Source organism: Bombina bombina, chromosome 2 (assembly GCF_027579735.1).
Source record: "Bombina bombina isolate aBomBom1 chromosome 2, aBomBom1.pri, whole genome shotgun sequence".
NCBI classification, from domain to species: domain Eukaryota; kingdom Metazoa; phylum Chordata; class Amphibia; order Anura; family Bombinatoridae; genus Bombina; species Bombina bombina.
The window spans coordinates 1314058288-1314084615 of NC_069500.1; the positions used below are offsets into that span (position 1 = coordinate 1314058288).

The window sequence follows — 26328 nt, forward strand, 5'->3', positions numbered from 1 at the left end:
TATGTACTATTTACTCTGAAACAGAAAATGGATGAAGATTTCTGTTTGTAAGAGGAGGATGATTTTAGCAGACAGTTACTAAAATCGATTGCTGTTTCCACACAGGACTGTTGAGATGAAGTAACTTCAGTTGGGGGAAACAGTTAGCAGACTTTTCTGCTTAAGGTATGACTAGCCATATTTATAACAAGACCATGTAATGCTGGAAGGCTGTCATTTCCCCTCATGGGGACCGGTAAGCCATTTTCTTAGTTAAACATAAAAGAATAAAGGGCTTCAAAAGGGCTTAAAAAACTGGTAGACATTTTTCTGGGCTAAAAAGATTGCTTTACTAGGCATATTATGCAGATTCTAACTAATAATGGTTATTATAATCTTGGGGATTGTTTAGAAAAACGGCAGGCACTGTGTTGGACACCTTTTTCAGATGGGGGCCTTTTCTAGTTATAGACAGAGCCTCATTTTCGCGCCACTAATGCGCAGTTGTTTTTGGAGAGCAAGGCATGCAGATGCATGTGTGAGGAGCTAAGAATCACTGAAAAAGCTTATAGAAGGCATCATTTGGTATCGTATTCCCCTCTGGGCTTGGTTGGGTCTCAGCAAAGCATATAGCTGGGACTGTATAGGGGTTAAATGTAAAAACGGCTCCGGTTCCGTTATTTTAAGGGTTAAAGCTCTGAAATTTGGTGTGCAATACTTTTAATGCTTTAAGACACTGTGGTGAAATTTTGGTGAATTTTGAACAATTCCTTCATACTTTTTCACATATTCAGTAATAAAGTGTTTTCAGTTTGAAATTTAAAGTGACAGTAACGGTTTTATTTTAAAACGTTTTTTGTGCTTTGTTGACAAGTTTAAGCCTGTTTAACATGTCTGTACCATCAAATAAGCTATGTTCTATATGTATGAAAGCCAATGTGTCTCCCCATTTAAATTTATGTGATAATTGTGCCATAGTGTCCAAACAAAGTAAGGACAGTAATGCCACAGATAATGATATTGCCCAAGATGATTCCTCAAATGAGGGGAGTAAACATGATACTACATCATCCCCTTCTGTGTCTACACCAGTTTTGCCCACACAGGAGGCCCCTAGTACATCTAGTGCGCCAATACTTATTACCATGCAACAATTAACGGCTGTAATGGATAACTCTATAGCAAATCTTTTATCCAAAATGCCTACTTATCAGAGAAAGCGCGATTGCTCTGTTTTAAACACTGAAGAGCAAGAGGACGCTGATGATAATTGTTCTGTCATACCCTCACACCAATCTGAAGGGGCCATGAGGGAGGTTTTGTCTGAGGGAGAAATTTCAGATTCAGGAAAGATTTCTCATCAAGCTGAACCTGATGTTGTGACATTTAAATTTAAATTAGAACATCTCCGCGCACTGCTTAAGGAGGTATTATCTACTCTGGATGATTGTGACAATTTGGTCATTCCAGAGAAGTTATGTAAGATGGACAAGTTCCTAGAGGTTCCGGTGCCCCCCGACGCTTTTCCTATACCCAAGCGGGTGGCGGACATAGTAAATAAAGAGTGGGAAAGGCCCGGCATACCTTTTGTCCCCCCCCCCCCCCCCCCTATATTTAAGAAATTATTTCCTATAGTCGACCCCAGAAAGGACTTATGGCAGACAGTCCCCAAGGTCGAGGGGGCGGTTTCTACTCTAAACAAACGCACTACTATTCCTATCGAAGATAGTTGTGCTTTCAAAGATCCTATGGATAAAAAATTAGAGGGTTTGCTTAAAAAGATTTTTGTTCAGCAAGGTTACCTTCTACAACCAATTTCATGCATTGTTCCTGTCACTACGGCAGCGTGTTTCTGGTTCGAGGAACTAGAAAAGTCGCTCAATAAAGAATCTTCGTATGAGGAGGTTATGGACAGAGTTCAAGCACTTAAATTGGCTAACTCTTTTATTTTAGATGCCGCTTTGCAATTAGCTAGATTAGCGGCGAAAAATTCAGGGTTTGCTATCGTGGCGCGCAGAGCGCTTTGGCTAAAGTCTTGGTCAGCGGATGTGTCTTCCAAGACAAAATTGCTTAACATTCCTTTCAAGGGTAAAACATTATTTGGACCTGATTTGAAAGAGATTATTTCAGACATCACTGGGGGAAAGGGCCACGCCCTCCCACAGGATAGGTCTTTTAAGGCTAAAAATAAGCCTAATTTTCGTCCCTTTCGCAGAAACGGACCAGCCTCTAATTCTACATCCTCTAAGCAAGAGGGTAATACTTCACAACCCAAACCAGCCTGGAGACCAATGCAAGGCTGGAACAAGGGTAAGCAGGCCAAGAAGCCTACCACTGCTACCAAAACAGCATGAAGTGATGGCCCCCGATCCGGGACCGGATCTGGTGGGGGGCAGACTTTCTCTCTTTGCTCAGGCTTGGGCAAGAGATGTTCAGGATCCTTGGGCGCTAGAAATAGTTTCTCAAGGTTATCTCCTGGAATTCAAGGAACTACCCCCAAGGGGAAGGTTCCACAGGTCTCAATTATCTTCAAACCAAATAAAAAGACAGGCATTCTTACATTGTGTAGAAGACCTGTTAAAGATGGGAGTGATTCATCCAGTTCCAATAAGAGAACAAGGGATGGGTTTTTATTCCAACCTGTTCATAGTTCCCAAAAAAGAGGGAACATTCAGACCAATTTTGGATCTCAAGATCCTAAACAAATTTCTCAAGGTTCCATCGTTCAAAATGGAAACTATTCGAACGATCCTACCCACTATCCAGGAAAATCAATTTATGACTACCGTGGCTTTAAAGGATGCGTACCTACCTATTCCTATCCACAAGGAACATCATCAGTTCCTAAGGTTCGCTTTTCTGGACAAGCATTACCAGTTTGTGGCACTTCCATTCGGATTAGCCACTGCTCCAAGGATTTTCACAAAGGTACTAGGGTCCCTTCTAGCGGTTCTAAGACCAAGGGGCATTGCAGTAGTACCTTACTTAGACGACATCCTGATTCAAGCGTCGTCTCTGTCAAAAGCAAAGGCTCATACGGACATCGTCCTAGCCTTTCTCAGATCTCACGGATGGAAGGTGAACAAAGAAAAAAGTTCTCTGTCCCCGTCAACAAGAGTTCCCTTCTTGGGAACAATAATAGATTCCTTAGAAATGAGGATTTTTCTGACAGAGGTCAGAAAATCAAAAATTCTAAGCTCTTGTCAAGTACTTCATTCTGTTCTTCGTCCTTCCATAGCGCAGTGCATGGAAGTAATAGGATTGATGGTTGCAGCAATGGACATAGTTCCTTTTGCACAAATTCATCTAAGACCATTACAACTGTGCATGCTGAGACAGTGGAATGGGGATTATACAGACTTGTCTCCGACGATTCAAGTAGATCAAAATACCAGAGATTCACTCCGTTGGTGGCTGACCCTGGACAATCTGTCACAGGGAATGAGCTTCCGCAGACCAGAGTGGGTCATTGTCACGACCGACGCCAGCCTGGTGGGCTGGGGCGCGGTCTGGGAACCCCTGAAAGCTCAGGGTCTATGGTCTCGGGAAGAATCTCTTCTCCCGATAAACATTCTGGAACTGAGAGCGATATTCAATGCTCTCAAAGCTTGGCCTCAACTAGCAAAGGCCAAATTCATAAGGTTTCAATCAGACAACATGACTGTTGCATATATCAATCATCAGGGGGGAACAAGGAGTTCCCTGGCGATGAAAGAAGTGACCAAAATAATTCAATGGGCGGAGGATCACTCCTGCCACTTGTCTGCGATCCACATCCCAGGAGTGGAAAATTGGGAAGCGGATTTTCTGAGTCGTCAGACATTCCATCCGGGGGAGTGGGAACTCCATCCGGAAATCTTTGCCCAAATAGCTCAATTATGGGGCATTCCAGACATGGATCTGATGGCGTCTCGTCAGAACTTCAAGGTTCCTTGCTACGGGTCCAGATCCAGGGATCCCAAGGCGACTCTAGTAGATGCACTAGTAGCACCTTGGACCTTCAACCTAGCTTATGTATTCCCACCGTTTCCTCTCATTCCCAGGCTGGTAGCCAGGATCAATCAGGAGAGGGCTTCGGTGATCTTGATAGCTCCTGCGTGGCCACGCAGGACTTGGTATGCAGACCTGGTGAATATGTCATCGGCTCCACCATGGAAGCTACCTTTGAGACAGGACCTTCTTGTTCAAGGTCCATTCGAACATCCGAATCTGGTTTCCCTCCAGCTGACGGCTTGGAGATTGAACGCTTGATTTTATCAAAGCGTGGGTTTTCAGATTCTGTAATAGATACTCTGATTCAGGCTAGAAAGCCTGTAACTAGAAAAATTTACTATAAAATATGGAAAAAATATATCTGTTGGTGTGAATCCAAAGGATTGCCATGGAACAAGATAAAGATTCCTAAGATTCTATCCTTTCTACAAGAAGGTTTGGAGAAAGGATTATCTGCAAGTTCTCTAAAGGGACAGATTTCTGCTTTATCTATCTTACTACACAAACGACTGGCAGCTATGCCAGAGGTTCAAGCATTTGTTCAGGCTCTGGTTAGGATCAAGCCTGTTTACAGACCTTTGACTCCTCCCTGGAGTTTAAATCTAGTTCTTTCAGTTCTTCAAGGGGTTCCGTTTGAACCCTTACATTCCGTAGATATTAAGTTACTATCTTGGAAAGTTTTGTTTTTGGTTGCAATCTCTTCTGCTAGAAGAGTTTCAGAGTTATCTGCTCTGCAGTGTTCTCCTCATCTGGTGTTCCATGCAGATAAGGTGGTTTTGCGTACTAAGCCTGGTTTTCTTCCTAAAGTTGTTTCTAACAAAAATATTAACCAGGAGATAGTTGTACCTTCTTTGTGTCCGAATCCAGTTTCAAAGAAGGAGCGTTTATTACACAATTTGGACGTTGTCCGTGCTCTAAAATTCTATTTAGAGGCTACTAAAGATTTCAGACAAACATCATCCTTGTTTGTTGTTTATTCTGGTAAAAGGAGAGGTCAAAAAGCGACTTCTACCTCTCTTTCCTTTTGGCTTAAAAGCATTATCCGTTTGGCTTATGAGACTGCCGGACGGCAGCCTCCTGAACGAATCACAGCTCACTCCACTAGGGCTGTGGCTTCCACATGGGCCTTCAAGAACGAGGCTTCTGTTGACCAGATATGTAAGGCAGCGACTTGGTCTTCACTGCACACTTTTGCCAAATTTTACAAATTTGATACTTTTGCTTCTTCGGAGGCTATTTTTGGGAGAAAGGTTTTGCAAGCTGTGGTGCCTTCCGTTTAGGTGACCTGATTTGCTCCCTCCCTTCATCCGTGTCCTAAAGCTTTGGTATTGGTTCCCACAAGTAAGGATGACGCCGTGGACCGGACACACCAATGTTGGAGAAAACAGAATTTATGCTTACCTGATAAATTTCTTTCTCTAACGGTGTGTCCGGTCCACGGCCTGCCCTGTTTTTTTTAATCAGGTCTGATGAATTATTTTCTCTAACTACAGTCACCACGGTATCATATGATTTCTCCTATATATATTTCCTCCTGTCCGTCGGTCGAATGACTGGGGTGGGCGGAGCCTAGGAGGGATCATGCGACCAGCTTTGCTGAGACTCTTTGCCATTTCCTGTTGGGGAAGAGAATATCCCACAAGTAAGGATGACGCCGTGGACCGGACACACCGTTGGAGAAAGTAATTTATCAGGTAAGCATAAATTCTGTTACTCTTCTACCATTACCTCTGCTGATATGGTTTCAGTACTGGTTTGGCTGTCTGCTATATGTGGATGGGTGTCCACAGCTGCATTCATTACTTTTGGGAAATACAGAACCTGGCCACCAGGAGGAGGCAAAGACACCCCAGCCAAAGGCTTAAATACCTCCCCCACTTCCCTCATCCCCCAGTCATTCTTTGCCTTTCGTCACAGGAGGTTGGCAGAGAAGTGTCAGAAGATTACAGAGTAGTCTCTTATGGAGGGTAGTACTTCAAAATGGGACTGGAGTTTTAAGTAGTCCTGTCAGCCTCTCAGTGAGAGCATTGATGAAAGTTAGAGTCCGGAGATGCAGGGAAAGTCTTTCTGCGAAACCATCCTGACTCAATATTAACAGCTCCATAAGCAATCAGCGTTGACTAGTTTCGCTGCCTGCTTTCTTCACTCAAGTCCATGTCAGAAGCGACGCTACTATCTTTCAAACTTGAAGGACCGTGTTACTGTTCCACTGCATAGATTCCGTTAAGATCGTTTCATTTTACTTTCATTGTGGATGTAATGTAAATGATAGAAGACAGGGTGTCAGTGGGATTCCTTTTATCTTTATGTAATCAAGGGGGGTTATTGAGCAGTGAGGAACTTTAATCATTTTTGTTTTTTGATTCTGTCCGTTTATGTGTAGAAAGGTTGGGGCTCATGGCTATTACGGAGCGTACAATTTTTTTTAGAGCTACGCAGTTCTTGTGGACTGGCGCGCTTTTCTTTGGCCTACATGGCGCACCTCGTGAGCGGGTGTGGTCACGTTTTCATTCTCCATTTCTGTATCGTGACCGAGTGGCGGTGGAGAGGACCTGTTTTTCTCTACTTGTCTGGGTCATAGGAGGTGGTGAGTGCCCCAGTCATTGGGGGTGTGAGGTGCTAGTTATTTTTGTCCAAATTTGTCTGGTCAAGTTATGGAGGATTCTGATTTTTCTGAGGAGGCTTTCTCTGACTCAGATTCATTTTCCTGCTTAGATTGTATGGAGGCCCGGGTAATCCAGCCCAATCATTTATGTTCTGTATGCTGTAATAGAGTGCTCTTTTCTCCCTCTTGGGAGAGATTGGAGTCGTCCGACTCTGAGGATTCTGTGTCCCATGAGGCGCGTTCCCTGGGATTTTCCGTTTCTACGCAAGCAGTTGTCCCAAATTCCATTACCCTTCTCCGGAAGGAGGTTTCTTTCCATCAGAGGTTGCTGCTCAGTTGCGCATGGCCATATTAGTGGCGTTGGCGCATTTACAGCTTCTTGAGGGCCAGCGTAGAGCTTATCCGTGTCCTTTTTATCTGGCGGGTCTTTCCTCTGGGGAGCGGTTCCCTCTGAGGCTTCAGGGGATCAGCCGGCAGGATCGGGGGCTTCAGATGCCCCGCCGGAGATGAGTTTTGCCTTTTAGAGTCAGTCTGACGAGCCTGCGTGTATTGCTGCGGCAGGTACTGGAGGCTTGGGAGGATTGTAGTCTTCATTTGCCTCCGGATCCTCAGTCTTATGATTCTGATGGCGAACAGCGCTAGACAAGGGGAGGGATGTGGATCATACTCCTGTCTTTTGCGTGTGTATCTATTCCCAGTCTAAGCTCTTGTCCCGGACAGGCTGGCTCTGTCAGTGTTTCTTTTTCTTTGTTGGCGTTCACCTGCTGGTGCAGCCTACTTCTTTTGATCCAATTGGGATGCATTTTCTTTGCAGAGCTCGAGACTGTTGTAGACCTTTTACTTTTCGGAAACTTTCTTCTCTGGGATTTTTGATACTAGAGATTTTTTGGATCACGACGGAAATCGCAAAAAAAGGGGGGGTTAAGAGACAAAGTTTAAGCCTCAGAGCTTGCTTGTTTGTCATTGTCTGTTTTTGTTTAGTTTAGCTCTGCTAGGGTTTAGAACTTTTAGTTATCCCCTGAACAGTTCGGTTGTATCCTGGTTTGCAGGCTGGTCCTGGTTGGGTACTAGTTCACTCTGTTCTTATGGGGTTTTATCAGACATTTTGTATCCTTGACAGCAGGCTGGTCCTGTTTGGGTACTAAGTGTGCTTACATCTTGTTATGAGGTTGTTTTTTTTGTTTTTACAAGTTATAGGAGGCCCTTCTATCCTAGATATCAGGCTGGTCCTACTTAATTTCGTGGGGCGTTTGATGTTGGTCGTACTCGATACTAAGTGTTTTTGTCCCTGCATAGCTCACGTGGTTTGCTGGGATTACGAATTCTGCTATGGCAGTATATTTGTAGTTCCTGAGGTACAGGAACTAGACTCCTCCCTTCTGAATGGTCTACTTGGAGATCTCCAGTGCCTGGTGGGCGGTTATTACCCCCTATTGGTACTTTTTGTGGATTCGATTGTCCGAATTTCAGATCTCTTTTCACCAGTGTTTCTCTCCTCTTTTTTGAGGATTGCTATGCTTTTCGCTTCCCCCTGCCTTTTGGGGGTAGGTCTTTCGGTCATCTGGTTACGGAGACTCTGTTCTTAGGCACTGTTTCTTGTCCTTGCAGTATCCCCCTTTTTGATCCTATATACTTGGGGATCTGGGGATTATGTAGTCTCTCGCCATCAACCAATAAGAGTTTTTAGGATGCTCGTTCATTCGTTAATTCCTTGAGCTGTAGTTTTTCTGAGGGCTGATCCAGATTGGATCTTTAGAGACTGTGTCATATTCTCTCAATCATGGAGTTCTGATCTTTTTTGGGTCCTTCCTTGGTCTTCGGATTTTGTGGGTGTTGTCTTAGAGACCTTTTTGGGGCTGAGTGGGCAGCTACGGGGATATATATTGAGAGATCGGAGTTCAAGATCCCTTGAAGGGTATGGAAATTTTCAATTCCAGGTAAACTTTGGGGTTGTTCTGCAAGGTATTTTGGTCTTAATCTGGCACCTGGTTTTGGGGGTCTGGTTTTTTAACCTAGTCCTTGTCTTTGACTTGGATCTGTCCAGCGTTTAGTAGTAGGATTGTTTTCCCGGTCCTGGGGAAATCTCCTTGTTCCTACTGGGGCGGTCCTTTTTCTCTCGTCTGGAGAGATGAAGTATTCCTGGAAATTTCTTAACTGGAATTTTGCTATTTTCTTAATTTTCCTTCTATTTGGGAGGATCTTGTCTACTGCGCCTATCCAGTTGGCTCCTCCTGAGGTAGTTTTCCTCATCTGACTCTAGGAGTTCAGTGGGTCGAGGTATTCTACCCTCCCTTCGGGTTTCTGAGGGGTAATGAGGATAGGTATCCTGGATCCCGAGTTAGTCTCTCTGGGTGTCGGTGCCTCCTTCCTGCTTCTTCCCTTAGGATCTCGTGGTTAGAGATTCATTTTTGATCTCCAGGCCTTGTCGATACTGGGAATTTTTAGTCTCTCTTGTCCTTTGGGACATTGACAGTCGCTTCTGTGATAAGTCTCTTTGATCGCTCTGTTTGGTCATCGGCCACGTATCTGGTTTTCCAAAGGATACTTACTTCGGTTGGTAGGCCTTGCAGTTGATTTGGGAACCTTCCCTTAGCGGGTAGTTGGTTATTCCTTATTAGTCCGGGTGTTGTTCTCCCTTTCCCTGTTTTTCTAGTTTGTGGGGGGGGGGGGGGGGGGTTTGTTCCTTTCCATGAACGTCCTTGTGCAAGTTGCTAGCTACTTGGTTGGCTAGTTCCTGGGTTGACTGCCTATCCAATGGAAGCCTGCGGCTTTCGTTTGTATCGTAAACTGAGGTTACTATTCCATTCCTGTTCTGCTCCCGGGGTTTCCTTCTGTCATACGGGTGTTCAGTTCCTTGTGCTAGTTCACTATCTTTGGTATGGTAGTCTTGTTCTACCTTTTGTACTTCTGGGACTTTGGTTCTGGTTAAGGCTTTGCATTGGCTCCTTTTGGGTCCATGTAAGAGGTGATCAGGATTTTTTCCTTTTCTTTGCTCTCCTCTGTCGGTAGAGTATTTTCTATGGGACTTTGTCCTCTTGCAGCTTGGAAGTCACTCTTTTTCGAGTTATGCTAAGGCTTCTCTCTCAGGATAAGAATAGACCTAAGGGTCGCCAAAATTAAAATTTTCGTAACTTCAAGGGACAAGAGTCTTCCTCTTCCAAGCTGAAGCAATCCAGCTTGTCAGCGTTGGAATAAGGAGATGCTAGCCAAGTAGCATTCTGCTGATTCTAAATCAGCATGAAGGGGCCGCCCCGATCCAGTCTTGGATCAAGTGGGGGCAGACTTTCCTTTTTTTCGGCAGGCTTGGATCCGCGATTTCCCAGATCTTTGGGCAGTGAAAATAGTATCTCAAGGATACAGAATAGGATTCAAGTCGTCTTAACTGCGTAAGGACCTATCTTCCCTGGGAGTGATTATTCCAGTTCCTGTAGTGAAACAAGGTCGATTCTATTTAAACCTTTTTGTGATTCCCAAAAAAAGAGGGAACTTTCCGTCCCATCTTAAACCTAAAGTGTCAACAAATTCCTCAGGATTCCGTCCTTCAAAATGGAGAATATTCGTTCCATTCTACCCTTGGTTCAGGAGGGTCAGTTCATGACTACCATAGATCTGAAGGATGCGTATCTTCATGTTCCCATTCACAGGGAACATCACCAATTCCTAAAGTTTGCCTTCCTGGACAAACATTTCCAGTTTGTTGCCCTTCCTTTTGGCCTTGCCACGGCTCCTCAAATCTTTACAAAGGTCATAGGGGTCTTTTTGACGGTGGTTAGATCTCAGTGAATAGCGGTGGCGCCTTACCTGGATGACATCTTGGTTCAAGCGCCATCTTTTCAGTTAGCAAGATTTTATACAGGGATGTTGTCTATTCTACGTTTTCCACGGGTGGAAAGTTAATCTGGAAAAGAGTTCCCTAGTTCCAGACACCAGGGTGTGTGTGTTAGGCACAATTATAGATTCTCTATCCATGAAGATTTTTTCTGATGGCTGTCAGAAAAAACAAAATTCTGGCTTCTTGCCTTGATCTTCAGTCCTCTGTCCATCAGTTGCTCAGTGTATGGAAGTAATTGGTCTAATGGTTGCTTCTATAGACATCATTCCTTTTTGCTCGGTTCTGAGACCCCTACAGCTATGCATGCTCAGTCAATGGAACGGAGACCACTCAGATCTCTCGCAGAGGATAGTTCTAGATCCCCTAAGGAGATTCCCTCTCTTGGTGGATTTTGCAGGACCAATTGTCTCAGGGTACATGTTTCCTGAGACCTTCCTGGGAAATTGTGAACAGGGACGCCAGCCGTTTGGGGGTCCTTTAAAAGGTCAGGGTCTTTTGACTCAACGGGTGTCTTTTCTTCCCATAAATATCCTAGAGTTGAGAGCGATCTTCAATGCTTTAACAGCCTTGCCCCAATTAGCGTTGGTCAGGTTTATCACATTCCAATCGGACCACATCACCTCGGTGGCATACATCAACCACCAGGGAGGAACTTGGAGTTTGTTGGCTATGAATCCAATAAATGCACTCTCTGGATTTAAACCACAGCAACCTTTAATGTGACGTTTCGGGGCATTCCAGACGTCTGAGGAAGGGGTGAATGCTCCGAAACGTCACACATTAAAGGTTGCTGTGGTTTAAATCCAGAGAGTGCATTCATTGGATTCTGTTTATGTAGTGATTTTGCACCCTGGTACTATATCCTAAGGGGAGTGGGCGCTATTACTCCAGTAGATAGATATAGATGGATACAATGCCTTGAAAAAGTATTCACCCCCTTGGCATTTTCCTGGTTTTGTTGCCTCACAACCTGGAATTAACATGGATTGTTTGAGGATTTGCATCAATTAATTTACAGAACATGCCCACAACTTTGAAGATTTTTTTTATTATTGTGAAGCAAACAACAAATAGGACAAAATAACTGAAAAGGTCAATGTGCATAACTATTCATCCCCCTAAAGTCAATACTTTGTAGAGCCACCTTTTGCGGCAATTACACCGTCGCTTTGGATAAGTCTCTATGAGCTTGCCACATCTTACCACTGGGATTTTTGCCCATTCGTCCTTGCAAAACTGCTCCAGCTCCTTCAAGTTAGATGGTTTGTGCTTGTGAACAGCAATATTTAAGTCTGACCACAGATTTTCTATTGGATTTAGGTCTGGGCTTTGACTAGGCCATTCCAACACATTTACATGTTTCCCCTTAAACCACTCAAGTGTTGCTTTAGCAGTGTGTTTGGGGTCATTGTCCTGCTGGAAGGTGAACCTCTGTCCTAGCCTCAAATCATGCACAGAGTGGTACAGGTTTTGCTCAAGAATATCCCTGTATTTAGCACCATCCATCTTTCCTTGAACTCTGACCAGTTTCCTAGTCCTGGCTGCTGATAAACATCCCCACAGCATGATGCTGCCACCACCATGTTTCACTGTGGGGATGGTGTTCTTTGGGTGATTTGATGTGTTGGGTTTGCGCCAGACAGCGTTTTCTTTGATGGCCGTAAAGTTCAATTTTAGTCTCCCACATGCCTTTTCGCAAACTCAAAACGTTCCATTTTGTTTTTTGCTGAAAGTAATGGCTTTTTTCTGGCCTTAAAGCCCAACTCTATGGCGCGTATGGCTTATTGTTGTTCTATGTACAGATACTCCAGTCTCTGCTGTGAAACTCTGCAGCTTCTCCAGGGTTACCCTAGGTCTCTGTGCTGCCTCTCTGATTAATGCCCTCCTTGCCCGGTCCGTGAGTTTTGGTGGGCGGCCGTCTCTTGGCAGGTTTGCTGTTGTGCCATGTTCTTTCCATTTGGTTATGATAGATTTGATGGTGCTCCTGGGGATCATCAAAGATTTGGATATTTTTTTTATAACCTAACCCTGACTTGTACTTCTCAACAACATTGTCCCTTACTTGTTTGGAGAGTTCCTTGGTCTTCATGGCAGTGTTTGGTTAGTGGTGCTTCTTGCTTAGGTGTTGCAGCCTCTGGGGCCTTTCAAAAAAGGTGTGTAAATGTAATGACAGATCATGTGACACTTAGATTGCACACAGGTGGACATCATTTCACTAATGATGTGACTTCTGAAGGTAATTGGTTGCACCAGAGCTTTTTATGGGCTTCATAACAAAGGGGGTGAATACATACGCACGTGCCAATTTTCTGTTTTCTATTTCTAAGAAATAGTTTTATGTATATATTTCTCTCATTTCACTTCACCAACTTAGACTATTGTGTTCTGATCCATTACATAAAATTCAGATTAATAAAACATTGAACTTAAGGCTGTAATGTAAAAAAATAGGTAAAAAGTCAAGAGGGGTGAATACTTTTGTAAGGCATTGTAGATATAAATAGAATTTATTAATGATTTTGTTCTTTTCATACTAAAGCATACTGTACAAATGTCGATGAAGAAAGACTTGGTCACACAAGTGGAAAAGAGATTTCAAGCACTGGATGGCATCCTGTGAAAATTGATACGGTAATTACTGAATCTGTATTTACTGGTTTTAATTTAGTTCTAATATAGACATTAGTCTTATGTATATAGCCTGTATTCACTAAAATCACTAATATCTGTTACTTTTTATTTTAAAATTTCTAAGTATTATAAGCTACGATGCGTGTGGTATATAGATATGGTATGGCAAATTGCTGTTTCTCCTTTTAAACAGAAATAAAGCCTTTGTTTTTAAATTTACATATCAAAACTATATATTTTCTTTCATAAAGATGGTGAGAGTTTACAATCCATTACTCCTGGAAATTATACTCCTGGACACTAGGAGGAGGCAAAGATCCTAGTACTCCCTTAAAACAACTTCCACCTTACTGGAGGCATGTCAGAGGGATGTCGTTGTAGTATGGGTAGTGGCACAAGAACACCCTATGGGAATAAGTCGCAGGTCTGCCACCAGTGTTATAGAGACCGGTCCCTAGCCTCTTATCAGTTCAACTTTATAAGAGAGATATATATATATATATATATATATATATATATATATATATATATATATATATATATATATATATATATTTTATTTTTTTTATTTTTTTTTCTAGATATAGACAGAGAGAGAAATAATCATTCCTCTTCTGTCACTGTCTAGTTGTATGGGTGCCTATGAGGTAAGTGTGGAGGTTGTTGTTAGCACCTTTTTAGCATATAAGCTATTAATAGGCACTCACTTATGGGTATATTATAGCCTGGGGTCTCTGATGGCAGTTATTTTAGGCATGGGTTTATAAGTACTTTTATTTTCACCCTATGTAGACCTTGAGGTGTGAAGTTTTTAATTTTCTTTCTAATTGTTGTGAGAGTCCACAACATTACTCTTGTAATTACATTGTCTGGCCACCAAGAGAAGGCAAAGGCACCGCAAACCAGAGTTTAAGTCTCCCTCATACTTCCCTCTCTCCGAGTAGTTCTTTGCCTCATCAAGGAGAGGGCAAGGACTGAGGTGCTGAGGAACAAATTTACCAACATTCTGTTCCTCAATGGAGAGTTCCTGGAAGATAGGGGAATAGGATTACTGTCTGGTACACAGCCACACCATGGGTGTCGCTGGGAAGTTCCTAAGCCGCCTCCAGTTGGCCATGGGTTTATACCCCAATGTCATCCCAAGTGTAAGTTACAGAAGAGGACTGACTCGCAGGGCATATCACAGCCTGCTATGCTGATGGTCTTAGCAAGAATCCGGGAAAGCACAGGGTTACGGCTCAGTTAGCCTCTGCTACATGGGTGTGTATGGTACTGGTAGTGCTTGATGGACACATATATTGCCCTAAACATAGAACAGACTAAGTGGTGACAGTTTGTGCACAGAAGTGCACTAGATAGGCTTGCAAGGGTTGAGAACAATTCTCTCCTGAGTAGTTTCCCCACTGGTCTCTAAGGGGAAGAAGGAGGCTTGAAGTGACCCTTAACAGGACTTACAGGATGGGGCATTTTAGTTCATGGCCCCTTTTTAAATAGCTGGCAAGCAGCTGTTCAGTTTGTCAAGTGCTCCGGTGTCAGTGGCAGTTCTGAGAGTGCTGAGTCAGTTGTGGTGTGCAGCGTTAGATGGGGGGAAGCCTGCGCTTGACTCTCCTGTGCTAATGGAAGGGTTGGCAAACTTGCTGCCACAGGAGTACGTTGGTGCCCACCTCTAACTCTCTGGCCGTCTCTGTAGAAGGGATCAAAGCACACTGCTTGGCAACTCACAAGAACCTCTGGTGGTGGTAAGATGCTCAGGCTAGAATCAAGTTTCATCATCCAAGGGGTGAGTTTGCAGTTCTGCATCTTTATTTTGTGAGCTGCTATCTTGTAACACTTGTTTTGTTACATCCTGAACCAAATGCCGGTGCATTTGCACAAATCAGTGACGTTTCTGGCTTTGTGTCAGCTGTACCTTGTAGTAACCAGTCTACTGAACTTGTACCCAGTAGTTTAACATCCCTTTTAAACAATCGTGACAAACCGTGGACGTCTCCAATCGTTAAGTTTTTTGTTTTTTTTTAATAATAATAATAATAGTGCTGATCCCACCACAAGCAGCGAGACCGCGCTATTATACCCTACATTGTCATCATACACCAGCAGCCAGACCATTATTAGGGGATAAACCCCTCTATCTCAGCTCTACATATCCCCAAGACCTACCATTTGAAAGGCACATATTGAAAAAAACAACGAAAAAGGCCTTAAAGACTCCCTTGACTCCTTGTTTTAAATCCTAGAAGCGCCTCTTTAAAATAAAGCCCCTATTTATTTCATGTAAGTGGCAAGAGTCCATGAGCTAGTGATGCATGGGGATATACATTCCTACCAGGAGGGGCAAAGTTTCGCAAATCTCAAAATGCCTATAAAAACACCTCCCACCTCACTCATACCTTAGTTTTACAAACTTTTCCTCTCATGAATGGTGGTGAAGCAAGTTGTGCTTGATTTTCTTCTGTGATAGGCGCTTCTAAGCATATTGAAGCCCAGTCCCTCTTAAAGTACAGTGTTTGTCTGAGGGATGTGAAGGGAGTATTGCCTAATGATGCCATGTTTTTACCTATGGGAAATCTATTCTAACGCTCTCTGTAAATCGGTTGCAGGGATTCATCTGCGGCCTCCCTTTACAGATCGACATTATACTCCTCTACCATTACCTCTGCTGATATATTTCAGTACTGGTTTGGCTGTCTGCTATATGTGGATGGGTGTCTTCTGGTAAGTATATATACATTTCTTTCATGTAATTAGCAAGAGTCGATGAGCTAGTGACGTATGGGATATACATTCCTACCAGGAGGGGCAAAGTTTCCCAAACCTCAAAATGCCTATAAATACACCCCTCACCACACCCACAATTCAGTTTTTACAAACTTTGCCTCCCGTGGAGGTGGTGAAGTAAGTTTGTGATATGCGGTTCGCAGCAGGCTGGAGCCCGGTTTTCCTCTCAGAGTGCAGTGAATGTCAGAGGGATGTGAAGAGAGTATTGCCTATTTGAATACAATGGTCTTCCTCTAGGGGATCTATTTCATAGGTTCTCTGTTATCGGTCGTAGAGATTTCTTCTCCTACCTCCCTTTTCAGATCGACGATATACTCTTAATATACCATTACCTCTACTGATTCTCGTTTCAGTACTGGTTTGGCTATCTACTATATGTAGATGAGTGTCTTGGTGTAAGTAAGTCTTATTTTATTATGACACTCTAAAGCTATGGTTGGGCACTTTATTTATAAAGTTCTAAATATATGTGTTTAAACTTATATTTGCCATGATTCAGGGTAATCAGTATTCCTTATTTCAGACAGTCAGTTTCATTATTTGGGATAATGCATATGAATGATTATTTTTTTTCTTACCTTAAAAATTTTCAATTGACTTTTTTTCCTTGTGGGCTGTTAGGCTCGCGGGGGCTGAAAATGCTACAATTTATTGCGTCATTCTTGGCGCTGGCTTTTTTGGCGCAAAAATTGTCATTTCCGGCGCCCTAATTGACGCCGGAAGTTTGTTCGTGGTTGCGTCAATTTTTGACGTATGTGTTCAGACGTTTTTTTGCGCCAAAAATGTGGGCGTCGTTTTTTTCCAACATCACAGGATGTGGCGTCATTCTTGGCGCCAAAAAAATATAGGCGTTGTACTTAGCGCCAATAATGTGGGTGTCATTCTTGGCGCCAAAAAATGTGGGCGTCATTCTTGTCTCCACCTTTTTTTCACATTATTTCAGTCTCATTTTTCATTACGTCTGGTTGCTAGAGGCTTGTTCATTTGGCATTTTTTCCCATTCCTGAAACTGTCATTTAAGGAATTTGATAATTTTGCTTTATATGTTGTTTTTTCTATTACATATTGCAAGATGTCTCAACTTGACCCTGGATCAGAATCTACTTCTGGAAAGACGCTGCCTGATGTTGGTTCTACCAAAGTTAAGTGCATCTGTTGTAAACTTTTGGTAACTGTTCCTTCGGTTGTAGTTTGTGATAACTGTCATAATAAACTTTCTAATGCAGATTGTATTTCCATTAGTAATAATCCATTACCTGTTGTTGTTCCTTCAACATCTAATGCTCAGGATGTCCCTGTTAATGTAAAATAATTTGTTTCTAAATCTATTAGGAAGGCTCTGTCTGTTATTCCTCCTTCTAGTAAACGTAAGTGGTCTTTTAAAACTTCACATATTTCAGATGAATTTTTAAATGTCCGCCATCATTCTGACTTATCTTTTTCTGATGAGGATCTTTCTGGTTCAGAACATTCTACCTCAGATATTGACACTGATAAATCTTCATATTTATTTAAGATGGAGTTTATTCGTTCTTTACTTAAAGAAGTGTTGATTGCATTAGATATGGAGTAGTCTAGTCCTCTTGATATTAAAACTTCTAAGCGTTTAAATTCAGTTTTTAAACCTCATGTAGTTATTCCAGAAGTTTTTCCAGTTCCTGATGCTATTCAGAAGTAATTTCTAGGGAATGGAATAGTCAGGGTACTTCATTTACTCCTTCTCCAAGGTTTAAGAAATTGTACCCTTTGCCATCTGATAGATTAGAGTTTTGGGAAAAAATCCCCAAAGTTGATGGGGCTAAACGTACTACTATCCCTACGGCAGATAGTACTTCGTTTAAGGATCCTTTAGATAGGAAGCTTGAATCCTTTCTAAGGAAGGCTTATTTATGTTCAGGTAATCTTCTTAGACCTGCTATTTCTTTGGCTGATGTTGCTGCAGCTTCAACTTTCTGGTTGGAGGCTTTAGCGCAACAAGTGTCAGACCATAATGCTTATAGCATTGTTAAACTCCTTCAACATGCTAATAACTTTATTTGTGATGCCATTTTCGATATTATCAGAATTGATGTCAGGTATATGTCTTTAGCTATTTTAGCTAGAAGAGCTTTATGGCCTAAGTCTTGGAATGCAGATATGACTTCTAAGTCAACTTTGCTTTCTCTTTCTTTCCAAGTTAATAAATTATTTGGTTCTCAGTTAGACTCAATAATTTCAACTGTTAATGGGGGGAAGGGAGCCTTTTTACCTCAGGATAAAAAAATCTAAAGGTAAATATAGGGCTGCTAATCTTTTTCGTTCCTTTCGTCAGAATAAGGAACAAAAGCCTGACCTTTCCTCTAAAGGAACAGTTTCCGTTTGGAAACCTTCTCCAGTCTGGAATAAATCCAAGCCTTTTAGAAAGTCAGAACCAGCTCCCAAATCCGCATGAAGGTGCGGCCCTCATTCCAGCACAGCTGGTAGGGGGCAGGTTACGATTTTTCAAAGATGTTTGGATCAATTCGATTCAAAGTCTTTGGATTCAGAACATTGTTTCACAAGGGTACAGAATAGGTTTCAAGATAAGACCGCCTGTGAGAAGATTCTTTCTTTCACGCATTCCAGTAAACCCAGTAAAGGCTCAAGCGTTTCTGAAATGTTTCATATCTGGAGTCAGCTGGAGTAATTGTGCCAGTTCCAGTTCTGGAACAGGGCCTGGGGTTTTATTCAAATCTGTTCATTGTTCCAAAGAAAGAGAATTCTTTCAGACCAGTTCTGGATCTTAAAATATTGAATCGTTATGTAAGGATACCAACATTCAAGATGGTGACTATAAGGACTATTCTGCCTTTTGTTCAGCAAGGGCATTATATGTCCACAATAGACTTACAGGATGCATATCTTCATATTCCGATTCATCCGGACCATTATCAATTCCTGAGATTCTCTTATCTAGACAAGCATTACCAGTTTGTTGCTCTTCCTTTTGGCCTAGCAACAGCTCCAATGATCTTTTTGAAGTTTCTTTGCCCTTCTTTCTGTAATAAGGGAGCAGGGTATTGCGGTATTTCCTTATTTGGACGATATCTTGGTACTTGCTCAGTCTTTACATTCTGCAGAGTCTCACACGAATCAACTTGTGTTGTTTCTTCAAAGACATGGTTTGAGGATCAATTTACCAAAGAGTTCCTTGATTCCTCAGACAAGGGTAACCCTTTTGGGTTTCCAAATAGATTCAGTGTCCATGACTTTGTCTCTAACAGAAAAGAGACGTCTGAAATTGGTTTCAGCTTGTCGAAACTTTCAGTCTCAATCTTTCCCTTCGGTAGCTTTGTGCATGGAAATTTTAGGTCTCATGACTGCTGCATCGGACGCAATCCCTTTTGCTCGTTTTCACATGAGATCTCTTCAGCTTTGTATGCTGAACCAATGGTGCAGGGATTATACAAAGATATCACAATTAATATCCTTAAATCCCAATGTTCGATCTTCTCTGACTTGGTGGTTAGATCACCATCGTTTAGCTCAAGGGGCCTCTTGTTCGTCCAACCTGGACTGTGATTTCAACAGATGCGAGTCTTTCAGGTTGGGGAGCTGTATGGGGATCTCTGACAGCGCAGGGGGTTTGGGAATCTCAGGAGGCGAGATTACCAATCAACATTTTAGAAATCCTTGCGTTTTTCAGAGCTCTTCAGTTCTGGCCTCTTCTGAAGAGAGAATAGTTTGTTTTCAGACAGACAATGTCACAACCGTGGCATATGTCAATCATCAAGGGGGGGACTCACAGTCCTCAGTCTATGAAAGAAGTATCTCGGATACTTGTATGGGCGGAATCCAGCTCCTGTCTAATTTCTGTGGTTCACATCCCAGGTATAGACAATTGGGAAGCGGATTATCTCAGTCGCCAGACGTTACATCCGGGGGAATGGTCTCTTCACTCAGAGGTATTTCTTCAGATTGTTCAAATCTGGGGGCTTCCAGAAATAGATCTGATGGCCTCTCATCTAAACAAGAAACTTCCCAGGTATCTGTCCAGATCCAGGGATCCTCAGGCGGAAGCAGTGGACGCGCTGTCGCTTCCTTGGAATTATCAACCTGCTTATATCTTTCCGCCTCTAGTTCTTCTTCCAAGAGTGATTTCCAAAATCCTAATGGAGCGTTTGTTTGTACTGCAGGTGGCTCCAGCATGGCCACACAGGTTTTGGTATGCGGATCTCGTTCAGATGGCAAGTTGCCAGCCTTGGACACTTCCGTTAAGGCCAGACCTTCTGTCTCAAGGCCCATTTTTCCATCAGGATCTCAAATCATTAAATTTGAAGGTATGGAGATTGAACGCTTAATTCTTCGTCATAGAGGTTTCTCTGACTCAGTGATTAATACTGTGTTACAGGCTCGTAAATCTGTGTCTAGAAAGATCTATTACAGAGTCTGGAAGACTTACATTTCTTGGTGTTCTTCACATAAATTTTCTTGTCATTCTTTTAGAATTCCTAGAATTTTACAATTTCTTCAAGATGGTTTGGATAAGGGTTTGTCTGCAAGTTCCTTGAAAGGACAAATCTCTGCTCTTTCTGTTCTTTTTCACAGAAAGATTGCTAATCATCCTGATATTCATTGTTTTGTACAGACTTTGGTTCGTATTAAGCCTGTCATTAAGTCAATCTCTCCTCCTTGGAGTCTCAATTTGGTTCTGAGAGCTTTACAGGCTCCTCCGTTTGAACCTATGCATTCTCTGGATATTAAATTGCTTTCTTGGAAAGTTTTGTTCCTGTTGGCCATCTCTTCTGCTAGAAGAGTTTTGGAATTATCTGCTCTTTCTTGTGAACCTCCTTTTCTGATTTTTCATCAGGATAAGGCGGTGTTGCGGACTTCATTTAATTTTTTACCTAAGGTTGTGAATTCTAACAACATTAGTAGAGAAATTGTTGTCCCTTCATTGTGTCCTAATCCTAAGAATTCTCTGGAGAGATCTTTACATTCTTTGGATGTAGTAAGGGCTTTGAAATATTATGTTGAAGCTACTAAAGATTTCAGAAAGACTTCTAGTCTATTTGTTATCTTTTCTGGTTCTAGGAAAGGTCAGAAGACTTCTGCCATTTCTTCGGCGTCTTGGTTAAAGTCTTTGATTCATCATGCTTATGTAGGGTCGGGTAAATCCCGCCTCAAAGAATTACGACTCATTCTACTAGGTCAGTTTCTACTTGCTGGGCTTTTAGGAATGAAGCTTCTGTTGATCAGATTTGCAAAGCAGCAACTTGGTCTTTGCATACTTTTACTAAATTCTACCATTTTGATGTTTTCTCTTCTTCTGAAGCAGTTTTTGGTAGAAAAGTACTTCAGGCAGCTGTTTCAGTTTGATTCTTCTGCTTATAATTTCAGTTTTTTTTCATTATAAGATTAAAACTTTTTTTTATTTGGGTTGTGGATTATCTTTTCAGCGGAATTGGCTGTCTTTATTTTATCCCTCCCTCTCTAGTGACTCTTGCGTGGAAGTTCCACATCTTGGGTATCTGCTATCCCATACGTCACTAGCTCATGGACTCTTGCTAATTACATGAAAGAAAACATAATTTATGTAAGAACTTACCTGATAAATTCATTTCTTTCATATTAGCAAGATTCCATGAGGCCCACCCTTTTTTTGTGGTGGTTATGATTTTTTTTGTATAAAGCACAATTATTCCAGTTCCTTATTTTTGATGCTTTCGCTCCTTTCTTATCACCCCACTTCTTGGCTATTCGTTAAACTGAATTGTGGTTGTGGGGTGTATTTATAGGCATTTTGAGGTTTGGGAAACTTTGCCCCTCCTGGTAGGAATGTATATCCCATACATCACTAGCTCATGGACTCTTGCAAATATGAAAGAAATGAATTTATCAGGTAAGTTCTTACATAAATTATGTTTTTCCGCCTCTGGTTCTTCGTCCAAGGGTGATCTCCAAGATCATAATGGAACAATCTCATGTGTTTCTGATAGCACCAGCATGGCCTCACATGTTTTGGTATGCAGATATTGTCCAGATGTCCAGTTGCCAGCCTTGTTCATTTCCTATAAGACCAGACCTTCTGTCTCAAGGCTCAGTTTTCCATCAGGATCTCAAATCTCTAAATTTGAAGGCATGGAAATTGAACGCTTAGTTCTTAGTCATAGACGTTTCTCTGACTCAGTAATTAACACTATGATACAGGTTTGTAAGTCTGTTTCAAGTAAGATTTATCAGAGAGTTTGGAAAACCTATATATCATGGTGTTCCACTAATAATTATTCTTGGCATTTTTTCAGAATTCCTAGGATTTTACAGTTTCTTCAGAATGGTTTAGATAAGGGTTTGTCTGCAAATACTTTGAAAGGACACCTTTCTGTGCTTTCTGTCTTATTTCATAGAAAGATTGCTAAACTTCCTGATATTCACTATTTTGTTCAGGCTTTGATTAGTATCAAACCTGTTATTAAATCTATTTCTCCTCCTTGGAGTCTCAATTTGGTTTTGAAGATTTTACAGGCTCCTCCTTTTGAGCCTATGCATTCTCTGGATATTAAATTACTTTCTTGGAAAGTGTTATTTCTCTTGCAAGGTGTAACCAGTCCACGGATTCATCCTTTACTTGTGGGATATTCTCATTCCCTACAGGAAGTAGCAAAGAGAGCACACAGCAAAGCTTTCCATATAGCTCCCCCTCTTTCTCCACCCCCCAGTCATTCTCTTTGCTGGCTCTAAGCACTAGGGTCTCTCTCGGGAGTGTAAAATGAATGTGGTGTTAGAATTGTAGTTTTATTATCTTCAATAAAAAGTTTATTTTAAATGGTACCGGTTTGTACTATTTACTCTCTAGCAGAAAAGTGATGAAGATTTCTGCTGAGAGGAAAATGATTTTAGCATGTTGTAACTAAATTCCACTGCTGTTCCCACACAGGACTGAGGAGTACCAGAAAACATCAGTTGGGGGGAACAGTTTGCAGGGTGATCTGCAATAAGGTATGTTCAGTCATTTATTTCTAGACAAGACTGAGATAATGCTAGAAGAGACTGACAATATCCCCATGAGGGGAGGGTAAGCTATGTTCACAGACTTAGTAAGGAATTGAATGCTTACATAATAGGGCTAATATACTGGTTGACGCTTATTCAGGGCAATCGATTGTTTGGCTAAGGAAAAATCGTTTTGCAAGACACTTTGAAAGCCCTTTTGGGTTTTTTCTGGGGTTATTACCACATGGCTGTTTTTTAGTCACTTAGGAGTGATTTACTAGGCCTCACAGCTCCGGATTAGAGTGGGAGGGGCCTAATTTTGCGCCTCAGATGCGCACTTAGAATTGCAGATAAGTTCATGCTGTTTCACATGGAGGGTCCTGCTGATGTTTGAGGGCCTAAAAGAAGCTATATTCCCCCAAATCTGATCCCTAAGGGAAGGTAGGGCCACAGCAAGGCTGTGGCAAGGTGCTGTAGTGATTTAACCAGGTGTTGGCTTTAGGCTGCTCCGGTTTGGGCATTAAGGGGTTAATCGTTTTGAAACTTGGGGTGCAATCTTATTAAGGCTTTAGCTACATACTGTGAAAATTTCAGAAAGATTCCTGCTTTTTTCAGTTTTGTAAAATTGTGTGCTCTTTTTATCTCTTAAAGGCACAGTAACGTTTTTTTTCAAATTGTGTTTTTTATTTGATTAAAGTGATTCCAAGCCTGTTTGTGTACACTACTAGTCTGTTAAACATGTCTGACACTAAGGAAAATCCTTGTTCAATGTGTTTAGAAGCCATGGTGGAACCCCCTCTCAGAATGTGTCCCACTTGTACTGATATGTCTATACACTTTAAAGATCATATTGTTGCACTTAAGAATGTGGCCCAAGATGATTCTCAGACTGAAGGTAACGAGGGTAGCCCGTCTGCCTCTCCCCAAGTGTCACAACCAGTTACGCCCGCGCAAGCGATGCCTAGTACCTCTAGTGCGTACCTTTTACTTTACAAGACTTAGCGGCAGTCATGGATAATTCTCTTACAGCCTTCTTATCTAAACTGCCCGTGTTACCTGCAAAGCGTGATAGCTCCGTTTTAACAACAGATTATGAGCATTCTGGCGCTTTGGTAGCCGTATCCAATATACCCTCACAACGCTCTGAAGTGGGAGCGAGGGATTTGATGTCTGAGGGAGAAGTCTCTCTGATTCAGGAAGGGTTCCTCCCCAGACAGATTCAGATACATTGGCTTTTAAATTTAAACTAAAACACCTCCGTGTTTTACTTAGGGAGGTATTAGCTACTCTGGATGACTGTAACCCTTTGGTGATCCCAGAGAAATTGTGTAAAATGGACAAGTACCTAGAGGTCCCTGTTTACACGGATGCGTTTCCGGTCCCTAAGAGGATTGCGGATATTGTTACTAGGGAGTGGGATAGGCCAGGTGTCCCTTTTGTCCCCCCTCCTGTTTTTAAGAAAATGTCCCCCATATCTGACCCCATGCGGGACTCGTGGCAGACGGTTCCTAAGGTGGAGTGGGCTGTTTCTACACTAACTAAACGCACAACCATACCAATTGAAGACAGTTGTGCTTTTAAAGACCCTATGGATAAGAAGTTAGAGGGGTTACTTAAGAAAATTTTTGTTCAACAAGGTTTTCTTCTCCAACCTATTGCCTGCATTATTCCTGTAACTACTGCAGCTGCTTTCTGTTTTGAGGCGCTGGAAGACTCGCTCCAGACGGAGACCTCATATGAGGAAATTATGGATAGAATTAAGGCTCTAAAGCTAGCTAATTCTTTTATCACTGACGCCGCTTTCCAAATAGCTAAGTTAGCGGCGAAAAATTCAGGTTTCGCCATTTTGGCGCGCAGGGCGCTATGGCTAAAGTCCTGGTCGGCCGATGTGTTGTCTAAATCCAAGCTTTTGAACATTCCTTTCAAAGGGAAGACCCTATTCGGACCTGAATTGAAAGAGATTATTTCAGATATCACCGGGGGGGAAAAGGCCATGCTCTCCCTCAGGACGAAGCCTTTAAAACAAAGAACAAGGCTAATTTTCGTTCCTTTCGCAATTTCAGGAACGGCCCCCTTCATCCTCTCTGCCTGCGAAGCAAGAGGGTAACGCTTCACAGCTCAAGGCAAACTGGAAACCTTACCAGGGCTGGAATAAGGGTAAACAGGCCAAAAAGCCTGCAGCTGCCACCAAGACAGGATGAAGGGGTAGCCCCCGATCCAGGACCGGATCTAGTAGGGGGCAGACTCTCTTTCTTTGCTCAGGCCTGGGCAAGAGATGTACACGATCCTTGGGCTTTAGAGATTGTAGCCTAGGGATACCTTCTAGAATTCAAGGACTCTCCTCCAAGGGGAAGGTTCCACATTTCTCGTCTGTCTACAGATCAGACAAAGAAAGAGGCGTTTTTACGCTTTGTAGAAGCAATACAATGGGAGTGATCCACCCAGTTCCAATTGCAGAACAAGGACTGGGGTTTTACTCAAACCTGTTTGTGGTTCCCAAAAAGAAGGAACTTTAAGACCAATCCTGGATCTCAAAATTCTAAACAGATTCCTCAGAGTCCCATCATTCAAGATGGAGACCATTCGGACAATCTTACCAATGATCCTGGAGGGTCAATATATGACTACCGTGGATCTAAAGGATGCGTATCTACACATTCCTATCCACAAAGATCACCAGTTTCTCAGGTTCGCCTTTCTGGACAAGCATTTTCAGTTTGTGGCTCTTCCTTTCGGGTTGGCCACTGCTCCCAGAATTTTCACAAAGGTGCTAGGGTCCCTCCTGGCGGTTCTAAGACCGTGGGGCATAGGAGTGGCGCCTTACCTAGACAACATCTTAATTCAGGCGTCAACTTTCCAAAGAACCAAGTCTCACACGGAGATTGTATTGGCCTTTCGGAGGTCTCACAGGTGGAAGGTGAACATCAAAAAGAGTTCTCTCTCCCCCCTCACAAGAGTTCCATTCCTAGGAACCCTGATGGACTCGGTAGAAATGAAAATATTTCTGACGGAGGTCAGAAAGCTAAAACTCTTAACTACTTGCCAAGCTCTTTATTACATTCCTCGGCCATCTGTGGCTCAGTGCATGAAGACAATCAGACTAATGGTTGCGGCAATGGACATAGTCCCTTTTGCTCGGATACACCTCAGACCACTGCAACTATGCATGCTCAAACAGTGGAATGGGGATTATGCAGATTTGTCTCCTCAAATTCAGTTGGACCAAGAGACCAGAGATTCTCTTCTCTGGTGGTTGTCTCAGGATCACCTGTCTCAAGGAATATGTTTCCGCAGGCCAGAGTGGATCATCGTAACGACCGACGCCAGTCTGTTAAGCTGGGGTGTGGTCTGGGACTCCCTGAAAGCTCAGGGCTTATGGTCTCGGGAAGAAACTCTTCTCCCGATAAACATTCTGGAACTGAGGGTGATATTCAACGCTCTTCAGGCATGGCCTCAACTAGCGGCAGCCAAATTCATCAGATTTCAGTCGGACATCACGACTGTAGCTTACGTCAATCATCAGGGGGGAACAAAGAGTTCCCTAGCGATGACGGAAGTA

General features: G+C 42.5%; 1 protein-coding gene across 1 annotated transcript in view; it reads left to right on the plus strand.

The window, feature by feature from the left end:
• The window catches only part of KIAA0232 (KIAA0232 ortholog), a gene marked incomplete in the record, with an annotated part of 538324 nt that overhangs the window by 494238 nt on the left and 17758 nt on the right, over positions 1 to 26328 (plus strand). Inside the window, 1 exon segment of the mRNA XM_053704159.1 lies at positions 12949 to 13040. Coding sequence (XP_053560134.1) covers positions 12949 to 13040 — 92 coding nt within the window.